At 52.6% G+C, this 27,377-nt stretch overlaps 1 protein-coding gene, 1 long non-coding RNA gene, 3 other non-coding genes and 4 pseudogenes across 5 annotated transcripts; 2 read left to right on the plus strand and 7 right to left on the minus strand.

Annotated features, from left to right (window-relative positions):
• The first annotated feature begins 5,971 nt into the window (after positions 1–5,971).
• Positions 5,972–10,432, plus strand: LOC120700659 (annotated as a pseudogene).
• Positions 10,433–12,198: 1,766 nt separating this feature from the next.
• LOC120697957 lies at positions 12,199–20,451 on the plus strand (annotated as a pseudogene).
• A 300-nt stretch (positions 20,452–20,751) lies between these two features.
• On the minus strand, positions 20,752–20,900 carry LOC120701680. The gene has a single exon (XR_005686240.1). It is a non-coding gene; the product is annotated as a small nucleolar RNA snoR74 (small nucleolar RNA).
• Positions 20,901–21,067: 167 nt separating this feature from the next.
• LOC120701267 lies at positions 21,068–22,403 on the minus strand. Its single transcript, XR_005686021.1, has 4 exons — positions 22,264–22,403; positions 22,061–22,140; positions 21,773–21,836; positions 21,068–21,484 (listed from the first exon to the last, which is right to left on the minus strand). It is a non-coding gene; the product is annotated as an uncharacterized LOC120701267 (long non-coding RNA).
• On the minus strand, positions 21,085–21,180 carry LOC120701646. Its single transcript, XR_005686209.1, has one exon. It is a non-coding gene; the product is annotated as a small nucleolar RNA Z103 (small nucleolar RNA).
• Positions 22,404–23,542: 1,139 nt separating the features above from the next.
• On the minus strand, positions 23,543–24,451 carry LOC120700660 (cell wall synthesis protein Wag31-like). Its single transcript, XM_039984908.1, has 2 exons — positions 23,876–24,451; positions 23,543–23,749 (listed from the first exon to the last, which is right to left on the minus strand). The coding sequence occupies exons 1-2, from the start codon at positions 24,449–24,451 to the stop codon at positions 23,543–23,545; spliced, it is 783 nt and encodes a 260-aa protein (XP_039840842.1).
• A 1,571-nt stretch (positions 24,452–26,022) lies between these two features.
• Positions 26,023–26,130, minus strand: LOC120701643 (annotated as a pseudogene).
• A 104-nt stretch (positions 26,131–26,234) lies between these two features.
• On the minus strand, positions 26,235–26,338 carry LOC120701642. The gene has a single exon (XR_005686207.1). It is a non-coding gene; the product is annotated as a small nucleolar RNA Z103 (small nucleolar RNA).
• Positions 26,339–26,421: 83 nt separating this feature from the next.
• Positions 26,422–26,528, minus strand: LOC120701645 (annotated as a pseudogene).
• Between the last annotated feature and the right edge of the window lie 849 nt (positions 26,529–27,377).

Below are 27,377 nucleotides of genomic sequence, written 5' to 3' on the forward strand. Positions count from 1 at the left end.
TCTCTCGCCGGATTACGTTACCCCATCATCAGCCTCTCCCTCTCAACACGAGCAAAGCAATATTCTAACGCCGCGAGGTGCATGGCGGCCGAGACCCCTGCGGCCAGCATCTGCATGCATGCCGGTTGCTTCCCATGAAATCCTTCCCTGACGCTGACGGCCGCTTCGGTCGTCGTAGCTGCTGTCCCTGTTCCGAGCTCCAAGCGGGTGACTCAGCAGCGCGGGAAAACCGAGCGCCAAATCGCCAGTAGCAGTTGCCCGTTGTATCGGGCACAGGAGCTGGGGATTCGGTCGATGCAGCATTGCAGCTAGCATGGCCGACACCTGTTGCTAATGGGCAGGAATCACCTGGCCGTAATCGTAGCACTGCAGACACTTCCCTTTTACAAAGTGAGGACAGGGAACAGCACGCAGAGGTTCTCCCTGCAGATTGGGACTGGATAGGCTCGGCGGGCGGCAGCAGGCCGGGGGGATCTCGATCGCTCGGCACGCACGCAGACATCCACCTGCCCCCTTCCCGTCGCTGTTCCTCATGCCGCTGCCCGCGTGCATGGACAAGGGCGTGCGCTGTCCACCGGCGCTTTCAGGGCGCTGCCGCTGATCATGAGCTTGATGAGCCAGCCCGCGGGGGCGGGAAATGATCGCACGTTGCTTTCCTACATGGGGGGAGGCGATCGGATCGATCCATCATCTACACTACTACTAGCTCGGTACGCCACCCCGAACCCCATGCGCGCGGCTTCTGGCGTCTCCTCTCTTCTGACGTGGGCGCGGCGCGGTGGCGGGGCCCGCGTGGTGCATTCGGGAGGTTGACCAGCGAAGTGTCGGCAGCTGTGGCCTATGGCTACCTAGCTCGGGCTGGCCGGCGGTGAGCTCCTCGGCAGTCTTCGCCGCCTTCTTCTGATCACCTGTGTCGTGTCTTCTCCTACCGAGCGCATCGTGACGGTCACACATATATGGCATATATAGGGAATGGATCGCATTGATCTCGTGCTCCTCCCAATTAATCAACCGATGCGCCGCCGAGGTCGTCGGTCGCCAGGCTCGCCACCGTGCGCGACGCCGCAGAGGACCCGTGCACGTCACTCGGCGGCCGGGCCTGGTGATCGAATTTGTCAAACGTAATTGAGCGGACGCCGATCTGCTTGTCCCCCTCGCGGAAAAGGGTCGATCGAAACTTTGTAGGGAATGAAAAACAAGGGCATGGAAAAAAACCGTGGACTTAATTCGTGCCTCGATCGCTTTAATTTGCGCCTGCTTTGTGCTCGTCAGCTGTAAGCCGCCTCGCCGATCGGACCGCCACCTGCTCCGTCGACAGCTTGTCGCGTTCGATCGGGTGACGGGCTAGCTAGCCCCCGCCGGCAATCCGCAACAGGCACGGAATGCTCATGGCTCATGGGGATATCGATGGGTATAGGCCGCACGCAGACGCAGGTCAAGGCGCCCTGGGCCACGCCCGCGGGGGAGGGGGCGCCTGTGCTCAGGGAATCGGGGAACAGCGAGCTGACCGACCCGCTTGGACGTTTCCCTAGCGTCGGCCGTGCGTGGTGGACGATGCGAGGAAGCGAACCAAGGATCCGCTCCTCCCTCCACATTTCCATCGATTCTTGATGGACTGCGAAGCGAGGAGAAAGAAAGGAGCGCCCATGGTTGGGCCATGCATGGACGCATCGGGTTGCAGATCGCGGTCAGGGCCGCCGTGCGTCGCATTGACTTGAGTGGCACGCTAGCCGACGGACCAGGCCCCTTCGTACGGGAAGGAGCGCCAGGGCATCCGATCTTTGATTCTCTCCTCTGACAGACAGAGTGTTACTAGCGCTGCACCTCGTCAGGGTACGGCCTGCATCCGTCGACTAATCAGGAGGAGAGGTTCAGGGATCGATCTCAACCCCCAATCACCGGCCCCTCTCGTCTAAGAAGAGTTGAGTGACGAGGGACTAGACTACTGGCGGCGACGCTGCCAAGCGCGTCCACCTTGCGCGAAATTCAGAGTTCGGTGGAAGAAGAAATCGAGGCAATGTGGCGTGCATGTGATTTTTGAAAAAAGAAAAAAAAATGTGGTGTGCAGGTGCAGCATTCAGAGATAACACTCGCATCGCACTGTCTCTCGCTTCTTTGTCACAGCGCTGTGTGCGTCTGTGTGCGTGTGGCCACCATGCTTGCTTTCTCGTGTTCACTCGCTGTACCGTATGGGCCCGACGACGGGTGCCCGTGCCCCCTTGCCCTGCCCCTCCTGCCTGCAGCGCGAAAAAGATGCGCCGCGCCCTCCAATTTTCCTAGCTACATCGTCCGTCCCCTTTCCCCCGGCCCGGGCCGGGCCTCGACGTCAATGGGCAGGCATCGTTGTAGCTTGAGCGTTCCAAGAAGCCGACGCGACGCGCCGTTGCCCTGTCACCTCCTTTTCACGATTTCTACGGGCGCACACCTGTGCCCCCCGCCGCTGATGCCGGGCGCACGGCGCTCCCACGGCGACGCGCGCGTCGTCGCACACCTGGCGCTACGCGTGCTAATGGGGTTGAACCCACCCCAAATCCGCCCCTTCCCATATTTCAAGAGCCCTAACTACCACCCGCTCCGAAACACCCTGTCGGCCCAATGCCCCAACCCGCTCCAACCCGAAGTCACGATGGAAGATGATATGCAAATTATGTGCCGATCTACTACCATAGCGCCCCAACCCGTCTATGTCGTCAACCCAACCCGCCCCAACCCATTTCATAGTGTCATCAGTTTCCACCCATCCAATAGTACCCATATTAAAACCCACCAAAAAACCCATCAAACCCCGCCCCATTAGCAGGAGTACTGGCGCGCCCCGGCCGCGCTCGCCGCCGTGGGGTTCCTGTCAGGGGAGTAAAGGCGACGCGCGACGTGCACCGGGCCTCTCTTTCCTTCGGGCTCACAGTAGTGCTCCATCTCTCTCTCTCTCTCTGCGTGTTCCTCGCCTCCCATAAAGAGAAGGGAAAAGCCAGCGGAAAGGCGGGGGCACACGTAGGGCCCGGCGAGATCGGCACCGGGGCGACGCGAGGGAGGAGACCGGCGGCCACGCGCGGGCGCGCCCGGCGCAAAAGGCGCTGTTGCTTGCGAGGGCTGCCTGTGATGGGTTGTGTTGCAGGCGAGATCGGTCGGACTCGGAGCTCGCTCGCTCGCCCGGCGCGCACGATGAGTAGCTTCACGGCAACGGCGACGTGCGTGCGTGCGAGCGAGCGTGGTGGTTAGGGCTAGGCGCGGCAAATGCGGGCAGGCCTGCCTGGTCGGGGAGGGGAAATCCGGATTCGTGATGGGAATTTGGATTTGGGTGTGCTGTGTGCCTCTGCTGATCTGCATAGTTCCATGCAAGTCCTGACTGAATACTGCTCTGTTGATTACTGAAGTAGTTTGGCCGCAGGTTCATATAGGGTTTCACATTGGAATAAGCCCGATGTCGAATAGACAAATACCTGAATGTGTTTCGTCAGATGTGTTGCTCGGTGACCACTATTCGACCAGCTTTAGCTCCATTTCTTTTAATCACTGTTTTCGGTCTTGTAATACTGTTGCGGATGCTTTAGCCGCGATCAGTTACAATAGCTCCGACAACGCCTGCCTTTATTGGGAGGTTGTACCAAGGAGCTGGTGGCCGGCCATCTTGCCGTTTAATGGAATGAAATTATTCCGCTTCAAAAAAAAATAAAAAAATGGACAAATAGTCTGCGATCATTAACCCAGTTCTTGTAAAGGCCCAACATTTGACGGTCCTTCCGTTGGAAGCAGCACAACAGGCTGTAAGTCCGTAACTTGTAACAGGCCCCCTTACGTATACTTTATGGGCCAATAGCAGGAACTTTCGCAATTCACATGGACAGGCCTTTCACGGACCCAAATTTTTTTTTAGAGATTCACGGACCCAAATAAAAAAACCAACAATCAACTAGGCCCAATATAGTGAAACGGCAAACCTTACCGGGCATGGCCCATGGCAGTTGGCACGACCAGCTGCACTTCCGATCGGAGATCACAGCAAGCAAAGCAAGCGCACCAGGGTGCCGCGGTGGATTCCCCCTCCTAGTGGGATAATGAAGATTAATGTTAGAAAAATCTAACCGCCGACCCGCCGACCTGTTAAAAGTATTACGGTCTGATTACGGCACACATCTATCCTCTCAATAAGATCAGCATCTGCATATTCTCCACTATAATACAATAGGCTCCAGAGCCTATTAAACATAAAAGGTTCTAGACTAAAAAATATTTTATCTCCTCCATACGATCTCTGTTTCGACAACCAATTGCACTGTTGTGTTTTAAACGACAAGACGAAGAAAACTAGACCCCATATACATATATATATATATATATATATATATTTTGATGATGTTTTGTACTAATAGCAACTTATATGTAAATTTAAATTCGAAGATTATTGAAAAAATTGCTACAATATACATATATAAGTTGCTAGAATGTATACAGTGGCAACTTATGTGCATCGCCACGGCCCAGCGCCTCCATACAACCTCATATGGCCCTCAACCTCCCTCCAGCGACCCTTCATTCTTTATGGCCTTCCACTTTGAGATCAATCTCATATCTACAAGTGGTCTTGATTTGACCCGAACTCACTCTTGTGGCCCGTACTTCTTTTATGTGACAATTTATGTAACAAATTGTTTTCTTTCTCTGGCAATTTATATGCATTGACTTGATGTGCTGATAACTTTATGTGTAAAACAACTTTTGTTTTGTGTCAACTTTATCTGTATGAGTATATGCTAGATTTTGCTTATAGTAACTTAAATCTTATATGTGTGGCAACTCATGTGTATAACAGATAATACTTTGTGACAAATTTTTTCTATAATAATTTATAAATATTTCTTACACCAACTTATATGTGATACCTTTTGTTTTTTGTGGCAACTTATGTGTGTAACAAATAGCAACTTGCTAACAGTGCAAAACGTCTTTAAAATATATGCAAGTGGGATCTAGTTTTGTTCGTCTCATCATGTAGAACACAATGGTGCAATCGGTATTCAAAACGGATATCTTATGAATGAGATAAAATCTTTTTTTGAATAAGCTGCATGTTAAAAAATAGAATCTGGATGGTTCCCTCACATACTGTTGCTTGAAAGCGACATTCATTAGTATAAGTAGAAGACGTGCGCTAAATCTGAAATGGAGGGGAGGGGTCGCGCACTGGCGTATCGCACGATAGGTCGCGCGTTATCCCTATCCATTAATGTTGGTGCAGCTTTATCCAAAAACTCAAGAGGGGTCTCAGCTGCCGCAGTTGCCAGAGATGCAACTGGAAAGTTCATGGGAGCATCGTCTGTGGCAATGCGAGGAATTATTGAACCAGAGACCATGGAAGTTCTGGCCCTCAGAGAAGGCTTGGCACTAGCAAAAGGCCTCTCACTCAACCGGGTTCGTATGGCGAGTGACTGCGCCAACGCAGTACGGTGTATGACGGGAGGGTCCACTATGGGAGCTTATGGCCAAATTATACAAGAACTTAGAGAAGATGTAAAGGCATTCCCGTTGATGGAGTCCGTCCACGAGCGATGAGAAGCAAACGACGACACACATGTTCTGGCGAGGAGCACCTTAGCTAGCTCTTTTGGTCGGCATGTATGGTTCTTTGATCCGTCAGATGGCGTTTGTAACTCTTATTTGGTTACATAGTAGAGTGTGAGAACCCCCTAAAAAAAAGAGCTGCACTTCCATGCTATAGTGAAATGTTCGTGGCTAATGGGGAGGTAGGGAGTTATTGGCTGTGGTAGTAAAAACTTGGGACCTGGATCAGGTGCAGTCGCTATAGCGATTGCAACTTAAGCGGTCGCACCATCCAGAGCGTCAGGAACGAATCCAAAGGCCACAGCAGACGGACGTCCATAGCAGACAGGCAAGTTGGAGGGAAAAGACGCTCCCTGGAGGGAAATGGCGCCAGCACTTGGCGCCATTTTCTTCTTTGCCGCAAGAGCGTGCCATGGCGGGCGGCGGCAGCAGGGGCGGCACGGAGTGGTCCTCGCTGCCGGCGGACCTGCTGCTCGCCGTCTTTGCGCTCCTCCCCTCCGACGCCGATCGCGTCCACTTCCGCGCCGTCTGCGCGGCCTGGGCCGCCGCCGCCGCCGCCTGGCACCGCGCCCCTGGCTCGTGGGCTCGCGCACTGACCGCTCCGGCCGCGGCGGCGGCGCCGTCTCGTCCTTCTGGCTCTCCCCCGGCGCCGGCCTCCTCCGGCCCTTCGTCGCCGCCGTGCCCGCGGGGCTCGAGTACCTCTCTTCCTCCCGCGGGTACCTCGCTCTCTCCGACCCAGCGTCAGCCCCAAGGCGGTCGTCCTCGTCAATCCCGTCACCGGCCGGCGCGTCCGCCTCCCGCCCATCGGCTTCTTCAGGAGGTGGCTCGTCGTAACCACCGTCGTGCTGTCCGCTGTGACATCCCAAAAAATCCGATCAAATTAAATCACACACTAAATTATTTATTTTCAAAATCTTTCGTCGCTGAGCTCAAATCGATTCCTTTTTCCCGAATCGATCTCTCGATCCCTGGTAGACCCAACCCCGACAACCAAATCCACCGCCTATTTCTTCCTCGACCCGCGCGTCGCGCTCACGCGCGCCCAGGCGCTACGCGAGGCCGACCGAGCGCCGGTGTCGGCGCGAACCTCTCTCCCTCTCTCTTCTTTCCCTTCTCTCTCCCCTCCTTTTTCTTTTTCTTTTTCCATTTTTTCCTCCTTTTCCTTCTTTTCTTTCTTTTCCCCTCTCCTTCCTCCCTGTCATCTCTCCTCCCCGTGCGAGCCTGGCCCAATCTCCCCTGCCCCTGCCCCGCTCCCGCACTTCCTCCCCGAGCGCTGCTCGACCGCGCCGCCCGGCCTTGGCTCCAAGCCCGCGCACCCCGCCCCAGCCTGCGGACCACGCGCCCACACGCGCCGGACGTGCCCGTGCGCCCGCGCGTGCACACGCACGCGGCTCTCGCCACGCTGAGCCGCGCCGCCGCAACACCGCCGCACCCGAGCCGCTCCGCGCCGTCGGGTCCCGCTCACCTGCACCCCCACGTGCCCCCGCGCTTGCCCCGCCCCGCTCGGCGCCGCTCACGCGCACGCTCGCGCGCACGACGCCAGCCGTCGCCGTGTGAGCCGCCTCCGCCCGCGCCGCGCAAGCCACGGTAGCGCGCGCGGCCCGCCACACTCGGCCCGGCACGTCGCGACAAGCACCGCCCGTACGCGTGCGCCCTGCTCCCAGCCCCGCGACGCGCATACGCACGCCGCACCACCCGCCGCTGGTGCCCTGCTCGGCCCACACGCGCCCACGTGCGCCCGCAGCACCGCTCGCCGTGCCCTGCCTCGCCGCTCGCACCGTCGCTGTGCCAAACAGCTTCGCCCCCACGTGCCCAGCGACGGCCTCGGCGCCCACGCCCTCCCCGCATGCCGCATCACGACGCGAGCACGCCATTAATGGCGCCCCGCGCGGCTCGCCGGCCGTCACCTACTCCCGGTCTCGCCGCCGCCTCTCCACGGCTATAAAGCGCCCCTGGCGTCACTCCTCCACCCCCCGAGCCAGCCCAGCCACCGCTGCCTCCTCTCGAGCCGCAGTAGCGCCGCCGCCGCGAACCACTTCATCCCACCGCCGCCCACTCCCGCCGAGCCGCCTCTGCACGCCACCACAACTCGAGGTGAGGCAGGGGGTCGATCTCCCGCAACCCCCTTCCCCTTTCCCCTTCGGTCCCAACCGCCCCCGAGACCCGGAGTGGCCGGATTGGCCGCCGCCGCCGGCCCCGGCTGCCTCCCCTATTCCGCGTCGGGAGGAAGGGGATGAGCGGCCCCTTTTGCTTTTAGGCCCCCCTTCTCCTCCCATTCTATTAAAGGATTCCCCCTTTGTTCCAAAAACACCCTTCTGTTTTCCCTATTTTGCAAACCAGCCCTCCGTTAATTAAACTTAATGGCAAATAGGCCCCTACACCCTTCTATTAGGCCCACATATTCCTAGAATTTATAACCAATCCCTTTTCTTTTCCAGAAAAACTTACAAACAAGTCCCTGGACCACTGATTTAACCCTATTCACCCTGTTGCCCTATTATTTCATGTACCAAACGAACTCTGATCGGCCCGAAACTTTACGACGCCTCACTTAACCTAGTTTCGGCCATGCCATTAGGAAACCACTCGAAGATATTACTTCGTACTCCATATCTTATGTGTTTCCAATTCGAGCTCAACGATAAATCTTTATTTTTCTGTGTCTTGATTGTGTGCTTGTTTGCTTGCACCATAGACCACGGTGTGAACAAAGGGGAGCCCGCTAACGAGCAGTACTGCGAGCCAGGGAACGAGGACCGGTACCGCAACCCCGAGCCCGAAGGACAGGACCTCCCCGAAGGCTACGAAGACGACAAGTTCAATCCCATCCTTTGATGCATGTTTCTGTCCTAGTTTTTATAAACACAACCTATTGGCCTGTTTTACAAAATTGCATATATTTTGCTTGCTGAAAACACGATTGGATAGCCACCCCTTGATTTGTTATGACCATTCCTTGACTACCTAGATTAATGTCTGATTTTGCTTGGACGTTAATTGCTGCTATTACGCTTAGGATCTTTTACACCATACAACTTGTTTTATAAAGAAAACGTGTGTGTGTGGGAAGGGATAAAAAGTGGTATTTCGAAAGATGAGTTTAGACGGGATGGATGACATTTCTATGTGATTTGACGTTGGTGTGCTCGTGCCTGTGTGGCAGGGCAAGGAAGGGAGATATCCATCTTGTCACAACTAAGGACCGAGTTGGTGTGTCATCTCACCTAACTCCACTATCGTGCAAACCACTCGACCGTTGAATGGGCAACGGCTTAGCATAAATCCCACTAGTTGGTTTGATAGCCATCAGGAGAGCTGAGAGCAACGGGTGATCAAGGAGAAGGGATTCGATCTGTGTGACTTATGCCCTGGTTAAAACCTCTGTGATAGTCAATGACCCCTTGGTGAACCCGTGATGGCAAGTCAAGTCTAGCTAAGGTGGGTAATGGCTATGTCGGGATCTACACCGACACTTCGGTGCTCGTGTTGTGGTACCCGCTTGTGGGTAAAGTTGCACACCTCTGCAGAGTTGAAAGCTATTCGAATAGCCATGCCCACGGTATTGGGCGAGTTACGGTGTGGTCACATAACTAGTGTTTCTTTTGGGATGGGCTGGCGTGTGTTGTTTTGGAATCGTGTCCGGCAGTTGTGCCATGTGCTACGATGGACGGGGAGTCCGGTAGCAGTTTAAAACTTGAACTCCGTGTTACTCAATACAAAAACTAGTTTCTGAAATGTTTTCTGCTAAATAAACCCCTGCATAAAATTTAGTTTTCTGCAAATTAAACCGTAACCTTATCCTTGATTTACCTGTGCATGTTCTTCTGATATAGCCCCCTCCGTGGGTGTGGTTGGACTTGCTGAGTACGTTTGTACTCACCCCACTCTTACTATTTTTACAGAAGAAGACCCGGACTTCGTACCAGACGACGCTGAGTAGGGTTATCGTTCTACACCCAACCTTGCCTGTGGAACCGGCCCTGTTCGAGATGTTTTCGCTGTCGCAGTACTCTGAGCCCGAGCTAGATCCCATATGGTTCGCGCTCTGGTGTTATGTCGTAGTTTGGTTACTTATTATTATCATCTGTATCGAGTGTCCTCCTCGGAGGTTTGTACGGTAATGAACCATCTGATGTAATAAATGTGGCATCAGCCTCCTGGGACTGATGTTTGTATCACATTTAAGTCTTCTCTTATGAGGGGACGCTTCATCCGCCGACCCGGGCGCAGCGGCCGAGTGGGCGGCGGTCGCGGTCGGGTTCCCGACGACATCCCTCGCGTACTATAGCTCCGCCGCCGGGGCGTGGGCGCAGCTCGACTTCGCAGCCCCCGGCTACGCCGGCGTCGAGCACTACAACGGGCGGTTCTACGTGGCCTTCGGCTCTCGGATCTGCGTCCTCAAGGCCGACGGGGACATGCCCGCGGTCATCCCGCTCGAGCGCGACGGCGCGGACGGCTCGGACGACGAACCGGAGCTCCCCGGCGGTAGCGGGAGGCGCGTCTTGGAGACGCACCTGGTGGAGTGCGATGGCCAACTGTTCCTCGTCTCGGTGCGCGACGACGACATGGGCGGCCTCGCCGTGGACGAAGGGGACGGCAAAGGCGTCGGGGACGCGCGCGTGGTCGAGGTGCACAGGGTGGAGTGGCTCTGGGACCGTGGGACGGGCGGGTGCGGCTGGTGAGGGAGACGGACCTCGGCCGGAACGCGCTATTGCCCTTGGATTTGTTCCTGATGCTCAGGATGGTGCGACCGCTTAAGTTGCAGTCGCTATAGCGACTGCACCTGATCCAGGTCCAAAAACTTGTGATTTCTTTCTAGCTGATGATGGTCTTTCAGATAAGAAGAGCATGTGCCTTCAGGCTTGAGCTGTGAGCGTGTTCCAACTTGAAAGGTGCTTTTTGTAGTTGGTCATCTTTTTCCTTCTAGAAAAATTGATTCATTTATCTATTTCTCTCTCTTCTAGTCTCTTTCAGTCTTGCCAACATCATAACTGCTTGGTGTTCTAGAAAAATTGATTTGTTTATCTATTTCTCTCACTTCTAGTCTTTTTTAGTCTCGCCAGCATCACAACTGCTTGGTGTGTTCCCCCAAAGTTGTGAAGCCTTTAACCTTCCATCATGTGCTTCACCTGTACCTTTCCATTTCTCACATCTACTCAACAGACATACCGTTGACAGGACGATTGGCATAGTGGGAATCATCAACTCCTTTCGCTTTTCACACCCTACCGCTTCTATCCAGCGCTTATACATTGTACTCTTGAGGTAATAATAGTTGCAATTGTTTGGATGCTAACTCCGGCGATTCAATATTGCAATACAATCATTGGTGAGTTTTATTTTTTTTACTCCGATCGCTTCTCCTAAGAGCATCATTCAGACACCTGAAGTATTCTTGTCATCTTGGTTTTATGTTCTAAAGACACCTTGCTTTAGATTAACTAGATGCTTCTGTGTTATCGTTAATCCACAGTGATGACTAATATAACATGTGTAAAGTTCAGAAGTGGCATGTGATGTGTGAAGAATGGATGGGGAACTTTTGCTGTGCGTAAACAACAATATGCAAAATATGACCACGCTTGAAATGAATGTAAAGCAAATAACCCAACAAACATGTAGAGGAAGCAATCTTCAAGCAACTTGTGATGGTTATCCTTAGCAAAATCCCAAATGACAGATTAGTGGAATTTTATATATGAACATCATTCCCTCCTTATTTCATATAAGAAAAAAAATCCATATGCTACATTCAGTAACCTTGGAGGCAAGTTTGTGAGAGAGTGAAGCTACTCCAAGCAAGTGGTCTCGCTCCTGCATATGTTCTTATAGTTGTATTAGGTTTTTAAAACTATTTATGGAAATACTTTGATCATGAACTATTACTAAAAATCAATGTCATATTAAAAGATGCAGTTATCTATCCATGTAACTTTCACACAATAAATATTCGTATAATATGTGATCAAATTTATAAGAAAAGTTGAGTTTTGTGATCCAAATAAGCATATAAAAATAAACATATATAGCATTTTTTTTGAAAAGAACATATATAGCATTTTAGTTTTTTCCTCAAGGAAAAGGGTGATATGGACACTTGGAGCTTTTAAAACCAACATGAGTTAAAGTAACCAGGAATGAAAGCTCAAGGAGTTACATCATTTGGTATTGCAATTGAGAGAACAAAACTTTTGTGACGGATGAGAGTGCCAAAATAAACTCATTTTTTAGTTTACTGACTTATCAGGTTGATTACAACCACCCCGGTTTGCTGGTCCCTCCGCACTCCCCGCGGAAGCGTTCTGGCTATTTACAACCAACCCCGCTTTGCTGCTCCCTCCGCACTCCCCGCGAAAGAATGGACGCGTGATGTGATCTGGATATTTTACAGAAAAGTTCTCCAGCTTACGAAGAATCACAACAAGGTCCAGCTCAACTGAACCTAGTCAACTACTGCGTTCTGATATTTTTCAAATAGATCCTCAGATTAAAATTTATTTCTACACAAAAAGAAGAAATGGAGTGTGTTGTTGTTTTTGCAGAAACCCCTTGTAATGCATTTTTTTCAGAAACCCCCCTAAACCTTATCTCTCCTCTCTCTCCTCCCGGCAGCCCTCTCTCTCCCTCTCTCCTCCCGCCGCCGCCCCTCCTGCTCTCCATTGCCACGCTTCGCCGCCGCCGTCCTCGGCGCCCTGCTCCTGGACGCTGACGCTGCATCCCTTCCGCCCCCGGAGGCCGCCGCCGGGCGCGAGGCCCGCGCGGGGAAGCATGATGCCAAGGCCCAGGCGGAGGCAAAGGCGCATGGGGACCGGGTGGCCGTGGCGGAGGCCGACGGCCCTGGGACTGGAGGTTGGAGGAGGACGGCGAGGCAGAGGCGCACGGGGACCGGGTGGCTGTGGCGGAGGCCGGCGGCGCTTGGACCGGAACATTAGCGGGTGGTGGACAGCGAGGCGGAGGCGCACGGGGACTGGGTGGCCGTGGCGGAGGCCGGTGGCGCTGGGACTGGAGGCTGGAGGAGGACGGCGTGGTGCTGGACAGTAGCTCGGCTAGGTGGTCACCGACCGTGCATCTGCAGCTTCCGTGCCCCCTCCTGCTCCTTCCTGCTCCCTATTGCTGGCGCCATCAACCTCCCATGGACGACGCCCTCATTGTGTTCGATCAAATGGGCATGGCATAAAGGTATACGTTGTTTTCTTTTATCCCCTTTCAATTCTGCTTAAACATCTTTACCAATTATGCTTTGCATATTTATTAAGTCCAGAGTTTGGTAGAGAGATTGACATAAGTTCAATGAGTTTAGGTCAATTGCAAAACACTTACTAGGTAATTCTAGGCACACTGTTTCAGCCATGCATCTTATTTGATAGATAAAGCTGCCATATTCCCTTTCGTGATATTAGTAAGTTTGCAAATAGATCCTTTACCGAATCAGCTTCCTTTGTCCCTCACTGAGTTGTGTAGTTTCATGGTCCAAAGTCTTAGGTTTATGTGTTTAAGTCATCTTAGGTATTTTGTGCTACTAATCTCAGAGAGAAAATTTTTCATTTGGCTCGATTTAGATATACTTAATTAAATTGACTGTTTATAAGGAGTTCCATGTTTGTCATGTACACTCAGGATTTAGTTTCCAAATTATGCTCATTTCATATCTATGTTTTTGTTTCAGAATTTTGTTGTTGATTGTTTTGTATTGGTTTATATCTTTCACAAAAATAGAAGGGGAGATGGTGAAAAAACTGAAACGGTATACATGATGATCTGAAACTTTCCAATAATCAACTTTGATGCTTCAGATATTTGTCAACATTATACTGTTATGAATTGTCATCTGATTTGTATTGCTCTCACATGTTGCAGGTTTTCAGATCTTTCAGTGACAGTCAAACATCTTTGAAGGAATTTTCTTCACTCTGAAATCCATTGTTGGAGCAGAAGTTTTTGTGGAGGCAGTCGGGGTTGGTAAAGGGAGGCATGATTTGGCTGGATTTGTTACGGACCAATCTAAACCCAATCAAGCTCTCACTGTTCATAGCGACTTGCCTACAGGAAGACTGTTCGTCGCTTGGTTCGGAAGGTATAATTAAATTCTTAACTGGTGATGTCAGAAGAAGTATGTTGTCGACGCATTTGTTGGCAAGCACTACCACCGGCGCAACAAGCGGCAACAGGCGCAACAGCAAGGTGGCTAGCGCAGGCTTCAGGTGCTGTTTTCACGGGAGAAGCTAGGAGTTTGTTTCCGCATTAGTAGGAGGTTGTTAGCAGGTTGTTAGTAGCTAGCTTGATCGGGACCTAATCTATAAAGGTCACCGCCCAGCTTGTAATCAGGATCATCGAAGAATAAAGCTCTCCCGCATTGGGTGCGAGCTGGCTTCGGTCACGGCGGAGGAACCTGTCCTCGCCGGTGACGAAGACAGCCCGGCGCCCGTCCACTCCTCGCGTTACGTCCTGCGATCTCTTCCCCAATCCCAGCTGCTTCTACGTTCCCCTCTGCGCACTCCACGCCGGCCACGCTGTACCAAATTGGTATCAGAGACCAGTCGTGGGGCATCGCCTACCATGGTCGGCCCCGTCGATCCTGATGGCGATCGCTTGGCTTCCGTGGATGACAAACTGGATCGCCTCCTCGCCCAGATGGCAATGGTGAACACCCGCCTTGACGCCCACGACCGTCGCATCGCCCGCACCGAGAAGTTCAAGCAAGGCGATCCAGACGACGAGAAGGATGACGGCCTTCGCTCGCCCAAACGTTTCCACGATCGGCACCGCGGCAGCGGCGGTGGCGACGGTGGCAGCTGCGGCAATGACTCGGACTCCGGCGGCGGCTTCCGTCGGGGTCGTCACGGTCGCTGTGATGACGACTGGCGGCGCCCGCGCCAACCCAAGCTCACCTTTCCCCACTTCGACGGCGAGACGGATCCGTTGCCGTGGATCAACAAGTGCGAGCACTTCTTCCAGGGGTACCGCACCATGGAGGAGGAGAAGGTCTGGACTGCGTCCCTGCACCTCGACGGCGCGGCGGCAGAGTGGTACTTCCAGCTCGAGCGCGACGTCGGCGTGCCGTCCTGGGCACGGTTCGTGGAGTACATCAACCTCCGGTTCGGGCCGCCCATCCGCTCCAACTCCCTCGGCGAACTGACCAATCTCCGTCGCTCTGGCTCGGTTGAGGAGTACCAGCGCAGCTTCCTTGCCCTCCTGTGCCGCTGTACTGATCTGACCATGCAACACCAGATTGATCTGTTCACTGCAGGCCTAGGGCAACCGCTCTCCTCTGACGTCGAGTTGCAGCGCCCCAGCAATCTCCAGATGGCCATGAGCCAGGCGCGCGCATACGAGCGTCGGGGCCTCGAGGCGGCCGCGGTCGGAGTCGCTCGCATGCCGGCCCGGACGCGGACGCCATCTGGCCCGGGCCACCACGTTCTGGCGCTTCCCGCGCCTGGGGGCGCAACCAAGCCCGACGAACCACCGCGTCCGCGGTTCCGACGCCTCTCGCCGGAGGAGATCGCCGAGAAGCAGGCGAGCGGGCAATGCTACTTCTGCCCCGAGAAGTTCACCAAGGACCACAAATGTGCCGCAAAAGGCGTGTTCCTCTTGGAGATCTCTGACGAGGAAACACCTACTGACGCTGATGCCGACCTGGGTGTCTCGCTCGTGGCGCTCACGGGCATCGCGACGCCACCCGACGCCCAGTTCACCATGAAGCTCCGAGTTCGCGTCCGCGACGTCGATCTGGTCGCTCTCGTCGACACCGGCTCTACGCACACCTTCATCCATGATGAGGTGGCCCAACGCCTGGGGCTCGCCGTCACCCGGCGACCGGGGTTGACGGTCAAGGTCGCCAACGGCGACCGTGTGCCAAGCCAGGGTGTCTGTCGCGCGACACCGGTGGTCATCGACGGAGTCCCCTTCGACGTCGACTGCTACACACTCGCGCTGGATAGCTTCGACGTTATCTTGGGCGTCCAGTGGCTCCGCACCCTCGGCCCGATCACGTGGGACCTCAACAAGCTCACCATGACCATCTGGCGGGATGGCCGCATCATCGTGTGGCGTGGCGTGGGTAGCCCCGGCCCCTGCGTCAACGCCCTGGAGAACCCGCGCGACGTCCTCGACAGCCTGCTTGGCCAGTACGCCGACGTGTTCGCCGTGCCGCGGGGCCTTCCGCCGCAACGCCGCCACGACCACCGGATACATCTTCTTCCGGGCACGGCGCCGATCGCCATCCGGCCGTACCGCTACCCCCAGCTCCTCAAGGATGAGCTGGAACGCCAGTGCGAGGACATGCCCGCCCAAGGGATCATCCGGGAGTCCACGTCGCCATTCTCCTCCCCGGTGCTCCTCGTCAAGAAGCCGGATGAGACGTGGCGTTTCTGTGTCGATTACCACGCTCTAAACGAGCACACGGTAAAAGACAAGTTCCCCATCCCGGTCAGTGACGAGCTCTTCGATGAGCTCAAAGGGGCGCGCTTCTTCAGCAAGATCGACTTGCACAGTGGCTACTTCCAGGTGCGCATGCACCCCGCCGACGTCGAGAAGACGGCCTTCCGCACCCACCATGGCCACTTCGAGTTCTTGGTCATGGCGTTCGGCCTGACGAACGCACCGTCCACCTTCCAAGCAATGATGAATGACGTCCTCAAGCCCTTTCTCCGCCGCTTTGTACTCGTGTTTTTTGATGACATATTGATTTATAGTGCATCATGGGCAGAACATTTGCAACATGTCAAGGCGGTGCTCCAACAGCTCCGAGCGCACCAGCTGTTCGCGAAGCAATCCAAGTGCTCCTTCGGTGCAGAGTCGGTGGCATACCTGGGCCATATTGTCACGGCTCAGGATGTGGCCATGGACCCCAGCAAGATTGAAGCAGTTGAGGCCTAGCCGTGTCCCCACACCGTGCGGGCACTCCGGGGCTTCCTCGGGCTGACCGGCTACTACCGCAAGTTCATCGCGAACTACGGCGCCGTGGCGGAGCCGCTCACGGCACTCCTCAAGCGGGAGGCGTTCCGGTGGTCCGACGATGCCGAACGCGCCTTCCTCGACCTCAAGCGGGCGCTCTCGTCGGCGCCGCTACTCCAGCTGCCCGACTTCTCCAAGCGCTTCACCGTCGACTGCGACGCGTCCGGGGCGGGATTTGGTGCGGTGGTGCACCAGGGCGACGGCGCGCTGGCGTTCTTCAGCCGGGCGGTGGCACCACAGCACACCAAGCTGCCGGCGTATGAGCGCGAGCTCATCGGCTTGGTGAAGGCCGTCCGACACTGGCGGCCGTACTTGTGGGGTCGCCCGTTCACGGTCCGCACCGACCACTGGAGTCTCAAGTACATCCTCGACCAGCGCCTCACCACCATACCACAACACACCTGGGTCTCCAAGCTATTCGGCCATGACATCACAGTGGAGTACAGGCCGGGCAAGCAAAATGCAGCGGCTGATGCGCTGTCCCGCCGCGATGAAGAGGCCTTGGCGGTTCACGCTGTGTCCATGCCGGCGTTCTCGGCATACGATGAGCTGAAGGCGGAGGTGGCTGCCAGCCCGTTCGCCCAGGGCCTCTTGGCGCAGGTCGCGGCCGGCTCGGCGCCGCACGGGTGGTCCACGGCAGATGACCTGTTGCTGTTCCGGGGGAAGATCTTTGTGCCGGATGACTCCTCCTTGTGGCAGCGTCTCCTGGCCGAGGCGCACGAGATGGGGCACGAGGGAGTCGAAAAGACAGCACACCGCCTGCGAGCTTCCTTCTACAACGCGCATCTGCTGCGGCGCATGCGCGACTTCGTTCGCGGCTGTGCGGTGTGTCAGCGCAACAAGTCTGAGCACCTGCACCCTGCCGGGCTCCTTCAACCTCTCCCGGTGCCGCACGAGGTCTGGAGCGACATTGCCATGGACTTCGTGGAAGGTTTTCCCAAGGTGGGCGTGAAGTCGGTGGTCCTCACGGTGGTGGACCGCTTCTCCAAGTTCACCCATTTCATTGCGCTCGGCCACCCCTACACTGCGGCGTCTGTGGCGCGGGCGTTCTTCACCGACATCGTGCGCCTCCACGGCTTCCCGACGTCCATCGTCAGCGACCGCGACCCGGTCTTCACCAGCAACTTCTGGGCGGAACTATTCCGTCTCGCCGGCGTCAAGCTGCTCATGAGCTCCGCGTTCCACCCACAGACGGATGGGCAGTCCGAGGTGACTAATCGCACGATCGGCATGTATTTGCGGTGTTTGGCAGGAGATCGGCCGCGTTCATGGCTCCAGTGGCTTCCCTGGGCGGAGTTCTGCTTCAACTCTTCGTACCAAACAGCCCTGCGCGCCACGCCATTCCAGGTCGTTTACGGCCGCCCCCACCGGCTCTACTTCGCTACTCGCCGGGGTTGGCTCAGGTGGCCGCCATCGATCGCCAGCTCCGGGATCGCGACGAGTTCTTGCAGAAGATACGGGAACGTCTCCTCCTCGCACAGGATGTCATGAAGGCGCAGCATGACAAGCACCGGCGCGACGTTGAGTTCGCGGTGGGTGAGTGGGCGTGGCTGCGCCTGCATCACAGGGCGGCGTCCGGCATCACGACCAGTCGCCCAACAAAACTGGCCCAACGCTTCTACGGGCCGTTCCAAGTGGTGGAGCGCGTCGGGACCGTGGCCTATCGGTTGCAGCTGCCGGCCAATGCCAAGATACACGATATCTTCCACGTCGGTCTCCTCAAGAAATTCGAGGGCACGCCGCCGACGTCAGTTCCGCCGCTGCCACCGTTGGTGCATGGCCGCGTGCTGCCTACTCCGGAGAAGGTCATCCGCGCCAGGTTGAACCGTGGCGTGTGGCAGCTGCTGGTGCACTGGGTGGGTCGTCCTGCTGCAGATGCTTCGTGGGAACCGTTAAAGGATTTCGTCAAGCTCTACCCTCAGTGGCAGCTCGAGGACGAGCTGTTCTGTGGGGAGGGAGGAAGTGTTGTCGACGCATTTGTTGGCAAGCACTACCACCGGCGCAACAAGCGGCAACAGGCGCAACAGCAAGGTGGCTAGCGCAGGCTTCAGGTGCTGTTTTCACGGGAGAAGCTAGGAGTTTGTTTCCGCATTAGTAGGAGGTTGTTAGCAGGTTGTTAGTAGCTAGCTTGATCGGGACCTAATCTATAAAGGTCACCGCCTAGCTTGTAATCAGGATCATCGAAGAATAAAGCTCTCCCGCATTGGGTGCGAGCTGGCTTCGGTCACGGCCGAGGAACCTGTCCTCGCCGGTGACGAAGACAGCCCGGCGCCCGTCCACTCCTCGCGTTACGTCCTGCGCTCTCTTCCCCAATCCCAGCTGCTTCTACGTTCCCCTCTGCGCACTCCACGCCGGCCACGCTGTACCAAAGTAAGACAAGATCAAATGATATTTTCTGGGAAGCTGTCTGGCCCCGTTTGCTTGCAAAAGGGTGGCACTCAGAGCAGCCAAATGATGTCAGCACAGCTAAAAATTGCCTTGTATTTCTTGTGCCTAGTATAAAGTTCTCGAGAAGTAAACTCACTAAAGGCACCCATTATTTTGATTCTGTGAGCGATGCCCTAAAAATGGTGGCAGCTGATCCTGTTCTTCTTAGAGTTTGAGGCTGATGTGGTAGACCATGGTTTAACTGCTGAGAAAAATGGCGGTATAGCAGAAATGAAACTGAACCAAGACAGCCCTTTAGATGGATATCAGGAGCTTCCTAATTCACAATAATTGATACTAGCTTAGTCGAAGGGGAAGAGCACTTCAATGTGCGGGAGCTGAGAAACTTCCCTGCAGATGCAAATATTAGTTTTGTCCTTTAACGCCATGCATCTAATATGATGAGTGGCAGTTACTCCGAGGAGGAACATGCCAATGATAGATTATCAGATGACCAGGAAGATTGTGGACGAGTTACAGCTGAGGCTAAGGAAATTGAAATGGTTTCAGTCGGTTCATTGAGAAACATGGTGACTGCTAATGGTCATTCTTCTAAGGGAAATGATGATAAAATTGATTTGACAAGAAGCTATGGCATCAAAACAAAACCAGAAAGGCCCAAACATTTGTCCCCAATGTCAAAGCGCAGAAGATTAACTAGCTGTAGTAATGAACAAAGCAGCCGCCACAGCTTTTCTTTCTCTAAAGGTGGTGGTTTGGGGAAAGAGAAAAGCAAGCCACTGTCGACTCAAAATCAGCTGCAGTTGATGTCGGTGTCTCGGTGACACTTTCCAGACTAAAACAATTGCAAGCTGTTCTACAAAGGAGAAGCCATCTGAGCAGAAAATGAATGCGTCAAACTCTGTTACCAATGATGGACAAAATGAGAGAATGGTCATGGAGAACTTAATTGAGGACAAGTTGGTTGAGCATAAGGCTGATACAGTGGCTGAAATTCACTCAAAGATCACCGCCAATGAGACAAAGTATGCCAAAGAAGAAGGTCGTGTTAGTGGTCCGATTAGCTCAAATAAGCTGAATAGCATCACATGATGATAGGGCAAGCGGCAGTATTTGTGTCACGCCATCAGAAAATCAGAGTGGCATGAAGGCTGATGAAGCTCCCTCCAGTTCGAACAGCAACATGGCTCGTGATCCTTCCATGCCAACAGGAAAACCTGTTAGCCAGCAACCTGCTTTGGAGGCTAATCCTCGGAGGCATGGAACCAGAAACAGGCCTCCCACTTGCTTTTGGACTACTTGGAAGCGGGAAGCGGCAGGGTGACCCAAAGAACATTCACTTGGCACCGCGAAGTGCGCTAGACTGATGTATGAATGAAATATTCACTTCGTGAGATTGAATTGCCTGCTGTATGATGAATTTAAAGACCATTTGGTGGATGTAGCTAGCAGAAGGCCATATCATCATTTTTTGTCCTTTGTATGGACAAATATATGAACATGTTTCCATTTGTTATATGTTGATGATATGGATGTCAATGTGTGCCCATACCTGTTTAATCTATGTTGTAATGCATCTTGACGATTATGACAGGGCGCCAAATGTTCTAGTTCAATTCAATTGCGGAATTGCAAGCAGGCCTCGTACAGTCGTACTTTGCAAGCGGATACACGGCCCAACAGCACTTCATACTGCCTTGGAAGGCCCAGCAGCACTTCACACAACCTTGGAGTACAGCTTTGGATGGCCTACCCCTTGGTGTTCAATCAGCGGGTGAGTCCATGACACCGTTCTTCTGTTATGTCCTCTGTTTCTCAAAAATAATATCTTCATCTAAAAAATCTTTTAAAAAATGTGCCATCATTTACTGAACCAACGGACATGTTCGTCCAACACATGAAAGAGTCCGAACTCCGGAGGTTCACCCAATAACGATGAAATGGTGTCCCTAAAGTTTACGGGGGCACTGCTAGTAGAGAGCACAACACCCTGCCTTTTCTCTTTAGGGTGCTTAGGATACAACTCAGATTGTTTGTTAAGTGCGGTTGGATTATCATCGCCCCAGTCTGATTTTTAAGGTCAGTTTCAATGTCCACATCCGTTACATGAGATGTTTCACAAAACCTTCTGGAATGGCAAGTAAACCAACAAAATTGAAGAAAAACATTGAAAGAGAATGTCAAATGGATCAGATTTCTGGCTTGGAATCCTCACAAGAGGAGGCATCACAATTGCATACAGTATAATCATAGTCGATCATCTGGGGAAAGGATCTCAGTGTTCTGGGGTATATTAGATAATATACGGTGTGCATTACAAATGGGTGAAACACAAGTTCAGGGGCGACACGGGCGGGTCCGAGCCCCACCGCCACTGCCGGATGTCCTGTCGAGTGCTAGGATGGTGGCAGCTCCCTCCTCCCCCCTGCGTGGCCTGGGTGGATCTGAATCGCGCCACCGCCAACCATCGCTGCGCTACCTCGCCGAGCTGCGTCGAAGTAGCGCCGTGGTGCCCTGCGCTGTCCCCCCACCAACCTCGCCGAGTTGGGCCGGAGTAACTCTTGGCCCTATATATCCATAATCCCTTATTTGAAAAAAAAAATAGCATAAGCATGGATTCCAGAAGAAGTGCGACATAATTAAATGAACTTTCATTGTCTGAGATTATCTGATCTAATATAGTCATATGAGCAATGATCAAATTTTTTGTAAGATTAGCGAATTGCCAGCAATTCAATATCGAAATATGCCCTGCTGTACTTTAATGCCGCATGTTTCAATATACACGAAACCAATACTTAGCTATTTGCAATTGCAAAAAATTCCATCTCAGATCAGGTAAAGGTGATAATAAAAGGAAACAAAAGCGTACCCCAAAGTGCAGCACTATTAACAAGAGGTGGAACAGGAATGTCTTCATCTGATTTTTTACGCTCCTGAACAGGGAACAAGAGTCAGCACAGTAGGGATAAAATCAGATAATATATGAATAATTAACATTAGTGAGGGGGAGAACAAAACATATAAACATAATATCTATAAGAGTGGTTCAACAGGATTCAACAAGCAACAGAATTGAGAAGCAACTACAAAATTAGCCATTCAATTGCAAAACAATATTCTAGATTTTTATGGTCAAAACTCAACAATTGGGCATTACCTCCTGGCAGTCATTATGATATTGGCGATTCCTTGACCAATTATACCACAGAAAAATCCAACAGAGCCATACATGACACCCTGCAATTTAAACAGTCTTGTCTCAAAGCTAGTCCAAACAAATGGCAGTGGCCCCGCCAATTAGAACTAAACATCTACTACGGCTCCAAATTGTGAGCGACCTTCCAATGTAAGGTTGGTTACCTTGTAGAAATATGTTCCAATTCTTTGCTGAATTGTGAATCTGCAGCCTGGCCTTTCAGCTTCAAAAACACTGCAGTTTTAGAATTATAGTGTCATACATGAATGAATGTTTGAAGTCAAGCTATATTACGGATTCAGCATCATTTCCATTCTACACCATCTCTTTCAGTTTCTTCTATCAAGAAATGGTCATGAGAACAATACAATACAATACAAAAGGAAACTGCAGTGTTTGAGCTTTGTTTGGACTAGCTGAGCCCCGTCTTTCACTCTCCTCCTACGCATATAGTACACAAAAAAATATGTTTGAGCTTTGCCGGTAGGATAATAGAAATAGACAATATGGGCTGTCTAGTTTTTGCACAATGCATCTATCTCCACTAACCCTTTCTTCCATCCTCCATTACAGTTTTGTTCTGCTATTGCAGCAGTATCCATGTTGACAGCAATATTGGTGTTTCCAGACATTTGCACCGAGCATTTCTTTCCCCTAATTAGTTCACCAGTTGAATAGAATGTTTCCCAGTCAATCTGCTCCAAGTCTTCCTCACTGGGTATTGAGCTTGTGGCCTCCACTGCCCCAAATCTTCACAGGCTGTTTCTCCTGTTGTTGTTCTTTCAGTCATTGTCTCCTCAGTTTCTGCTGTGCACTTTTCACTCTCCAATAGTCCACTGTTTTCTCTGGCTGTGTCAAAGTATGCAGTATTATTTAAGCAGGTTTCATTTCCATGCTCTTTGCCTTCACATGGCAGTGGAGTGTTGGACCATATATACGTTCAGTTCAGTTGATCAGAATATGAAACACAATCATACATGGTGACAAGGCATCGTGTGTGTGTTTTTTACCATGCAAAACTTTATTTTATTGAAAGGAATAAGAACAAGCTGCAACGAGAAGTCGCCAAATTAACCTACTGATAGTCTTAACATCATCTACTATGATGCTCTCTCTCAATCCCTAATGCTGGGGGCATGTTTAAAATTCACAGCCCAAATTAAACTAATCAATGGGGAATTAAAATGCGCCGTCATAAACACCAGCGTTCATGAACATAAAGGTAATTAAACAGACCAAAATTAAACATGATGCCATCACCTAATCTGTCTAGTACGGATCAGCTATGGACAGACGTCGTCACGTCAGGTTAGGTCAGGGGTCAGGAACACACACACAACAGCAGCGGCGCCCGCCACGGCGTTCTCAAAAAGGGACAGCCGTGTGCGCGCCGGTGCAGGCGGCGGCCTTGACAAGACCGGTCTGGCCGACTCCGTCTTCTTCCTACCGGCCCGCCTGCAGCGACGCCACGAACCGGCCGAGGTCCCTGCTCACCAGCGCGTTCGACTTGACGGAGCTGTCGCTGGCCACGGCGTCCACCAGCTTCCTCGGCACCAGGCACTTGCCCTCCGCGGCCAGCCGCTCCTGCACGCTGCCGCGCACCAGCAGCGCGTACATTTGCTCCTGCACCATGGACGGCACCTTTTCATTCTGCACGCAACAAGGATGCACAAGAGCAGGAATTGTTAGTTGGTGACCCCGGGTGAACGAATTCCGATATTGATAGAGAAATAAAATGTGGTGAGTTATTGATTATACCTCATCGGTTGAGCCGACGGTGCGCATGAGGGCGAGCACGCCGACCTGGGCCTGCAGGAGCTTCACGTGGCGGGCGGCCTCCTCCAGCATTTCGGCGGTGTTCATCTTACGGCCGCCGGGGATCAGCCGTGACAGCTCGGCCGTCTTCTCGCTGATCCGCTTCCGGCGCTGCCTCGCCGCGGCGCTCTGCACGGACTGGGACACGTTGCCCGCGGCCTTGTTCGCGTCCGCGACGCGCACCAACGCGGGGGGCTCCGGGAGCTGCGGCGGCGACGGCAGTGGCAGTGGTAGGACCAACTCGTTCGGGGGCTCTGGCACCTGTTGATTGCCTCCGCCGTTGCTCTGCTGGCCGGCGCCGATGCGCGCAAGGCCGCGCCACGCGCCGTCGCCGCAGGCGCGCTGCCTCTTGGCGCAATGCCGCTCGACCTTGCCGTCGCCGTCGCCGTGGATTGGCCTGAGGAATGCGTCGTCGTCGTCGTGGGGCGGGAGGCTGAGGAGGTCGTCGAGCGCGGCATTGGCGGGGTCGAGCGGGTCGTAGACGAAGCCGAGCAGCGCGTCGGTGACCTCGGGGTGGACGTCCTGGAGGAAGCTCATGTCCGGTAGCCGAACAGCGGGGCGGTTCCGCAGGACAGGGGGAGTCAAGGGGAGGAGGAAGAGGAGGACGAGGAGGCGGCTGGCTGCTCGAGTCGGTCGGTCGGGCCCGGGGCGGGGAGGTAGCCGAACAGCGGGGCGGTTCCGCAGGACGGGGAGTCAAGGGGAGTGGGGGGTGTGGTGACTGGGTCGCGGGGGGCCTCGTCGCTGTCGCCCTATGGCGGCGTGGACGGGCCAAAATGGCTGGAGCCCGCCTGCCTGTCCGCCAGGAAGGAGTGCAGACTGAAAGGGCCTGTTTGGACCTGGACGCTTGCTGCTTCGTCCTCTTACTTTTATCCCGGGAAGGGGTTATGATTGACCAGTGTCATGCATGTGGTGTCTTTTCTTTTTGTTTCAAACCGCAAATGGTGTTTTTTTTCTTCTAGGGAACCAGTGGTTTGGAGCTGTGTCATTACTGTACTGATTTAGGTGTTGAAAGTGTCAACAAATCGGCAGATTCATTCACAATGTTCCATCGGGGAAAAAAGTTGGGTGGCTGCCGAGCCTGCAGTCCTGCACCTGCACTTGCCAGCGGTCTGCCCAGACTCAACTGAGAGCACCTCCAGTGTTGGGCTCGAAGCGAACCGTGAGACTTCCAAACCGAACCATGCACACTAGAGACAACAAACCACACATGTCAGAATTGAAAACGAACCGTGTATAGAAGCCGAACCTTGTATAGGATCTGATATGTCTTGGTAGGTTCATGTGATGCAATTCTTTAAAGCAATTAAATCCTATATAATTTTTTATTTGGATCGGATGCAAACATTTTGTACCTAATGTAAAACAACATACATCTGGTATCTATTTAATTGATGGCCATCTATACAAGGATACTATATATAATCCAGAATCGATGCATATACTTCGATCAAAATAATGAGAAATTACAAGTAAGAAAATATCGAAAATAAAATAAAATTTTTTATCAAAAATAGTTGTAAGAATATGCTAATGGCATAGTTATTGTTTCATATGTAGTCCAAAGCAGTCACACAATAAACATGACATTATTTTTAAGATATATTTGCAATATAAGTTTATCTCATTATAATCACTGTTTGATGTTGCCAACGTGGCATAATACGCGGGTAGTGTATATGTGACCGTACATGCACACATTTTACAAGTTCATGTATCTATTTGCATGTTTTGCAACTTGTTAGACTAAAGTGATACAGTCATACAAGTTGTTGTATGGTGAGTGCAATTTACTCTCTTAAAAATCTTTTAAAAAATGTGACTGAACCAACGGATCGGACATGTTCGTCCAATGCATGAACGAGTCCGAACTCCGGAGGTTCACCCAATGACGATGAAATGATGTTCCTAAAGTTTAGGGGGGGCACCGCTAGTAGAGAGCACAGCGCCCTGCCTTTTCTCCTTAGGGTACTTTGGATACAACTCAGATTGTTTGTTAAGTGCGGTTGGATTATCATCACCCTGGTCTGATTTTTAAGGTCAGCTTCCAAACTGCATCAAGAGGCAAGTAAACCAACAAAGTTGAAGAAAAACATTGAAAGAGATGTCAATTGGATCAGATTTCTGGCTTGAAATCCTCCTCACAAGAGTGGGCATCACAATTGCGCACACTATTATAATCATAGTTGATCATTTGGGGAAAGGATCCTCACTTCCATTAAATATCTCTAAACACCACAAAAAAATCCCAGTGAGGAAAAAAAGAAAAATAGGTTTATGAAAGAGAAATCCATGTTCAGAGAAAGAGCTTTAAGAATGCTAGATGGATCAGATTTCTGGCTTGAATCCTCCTCGGCAGAGGAGGGATTATATGTGCACACAGTATAATCATAGTTGATTAGCTGGGGAAAGGATCCTCACTTCCATCCGAATTTCTTAAATGTCAAACAAGAAGAAAAAAAGGGTCGAAGAACAAGCTTCCAAACTTCATCAAGAGGCAAATGCATTGTTTTGATCAAAACATCTGGCTTACAGTCTTTTTCCAAAGAGAAAAACCTCGCAAAATCGCACAACATAATCATAGTCGACAATTTGGGGAAAGGATCATCACCTCAAAACAACATTCGGGTTTGCCGCGACAAATCAAAAGACGAAGAGAATAAAAAGAACGAAACGAAAACAAAACTAACAGAAGAGAGGAGCCGAGATGCGCAAAGCCTAGGAACGCAGCAGCTGCACCGCATGCCTGGACAGCGTGGCGGCGAGATTGCTGGGATGCGCTGCGGTGTCGTTTTTTCATAGGGCTCCGGCGTGCAGGCCGAAGAAACCCTAGATCGCGAGGGCCGAGGAGATGGATGGACGGACGGATGGGCAGCCACGTTGATCGGTAGCGGCCCAGCGAACAGGCCCAATGGACTGGAGAAGTGGTGGCGGCGGCACCGGCACCTTGGGCCGGCGGCGGTTGCTTAGCCGATCTGGCGTGTTAAAATTTCAGCCCTTTTAAACTATTGACCCAGTGAGGAGGTTTCCAAGAAGAAAAATCAAGCGACGGCTGCGCGAGACCAGGTCGCGCCCGTGCATGGCGTGCATGGCGCGTGGCCGAGGATCGTGTCGTGCGAGGCGGTTGCATGGGGCATGGCATCGCCTAGGCCAAGCGATTGTGCACAGTGCCGTACCGTACAGAACTTGAAGTTTACTCGCTTGGTAAAAGCGGTCAGCTGTAACAATCAGCTAAATGCAACAAGTTGTTGGACCATATATACGTTCAGTTGATCAGAATATGAAACACAATTATACACACTGACAAGGCTTCGTGTGTGTGTTTTTTATCGTGCAAAACTTTATTTTATTGAAAGGAATAAGAACAAGCTGCAACGAGAAGTCGCCAAATTAACCTACTGATAGTCTTAACATCATCTACCATGGTGCTCTCTCTCAATCCCTAATGCTGGGGGCATGTTTAAAA

Source organism: Panicum virgatum, chromosome 3K (genome assembly GCF_016808335.1).
Source record: "Panicum virgatum strain AP13 chromosome 3K, P.virgatum_v5, whole genome shotgun sequence".
In the NCBI taxonomy this organism is placed as follows: domain Eukaryota; kingdom Viridiplantae; phylum Streptophyta; class Magnoliopsida; order Poales; family Poaceae; genus Panicum; species Panicum virgatum.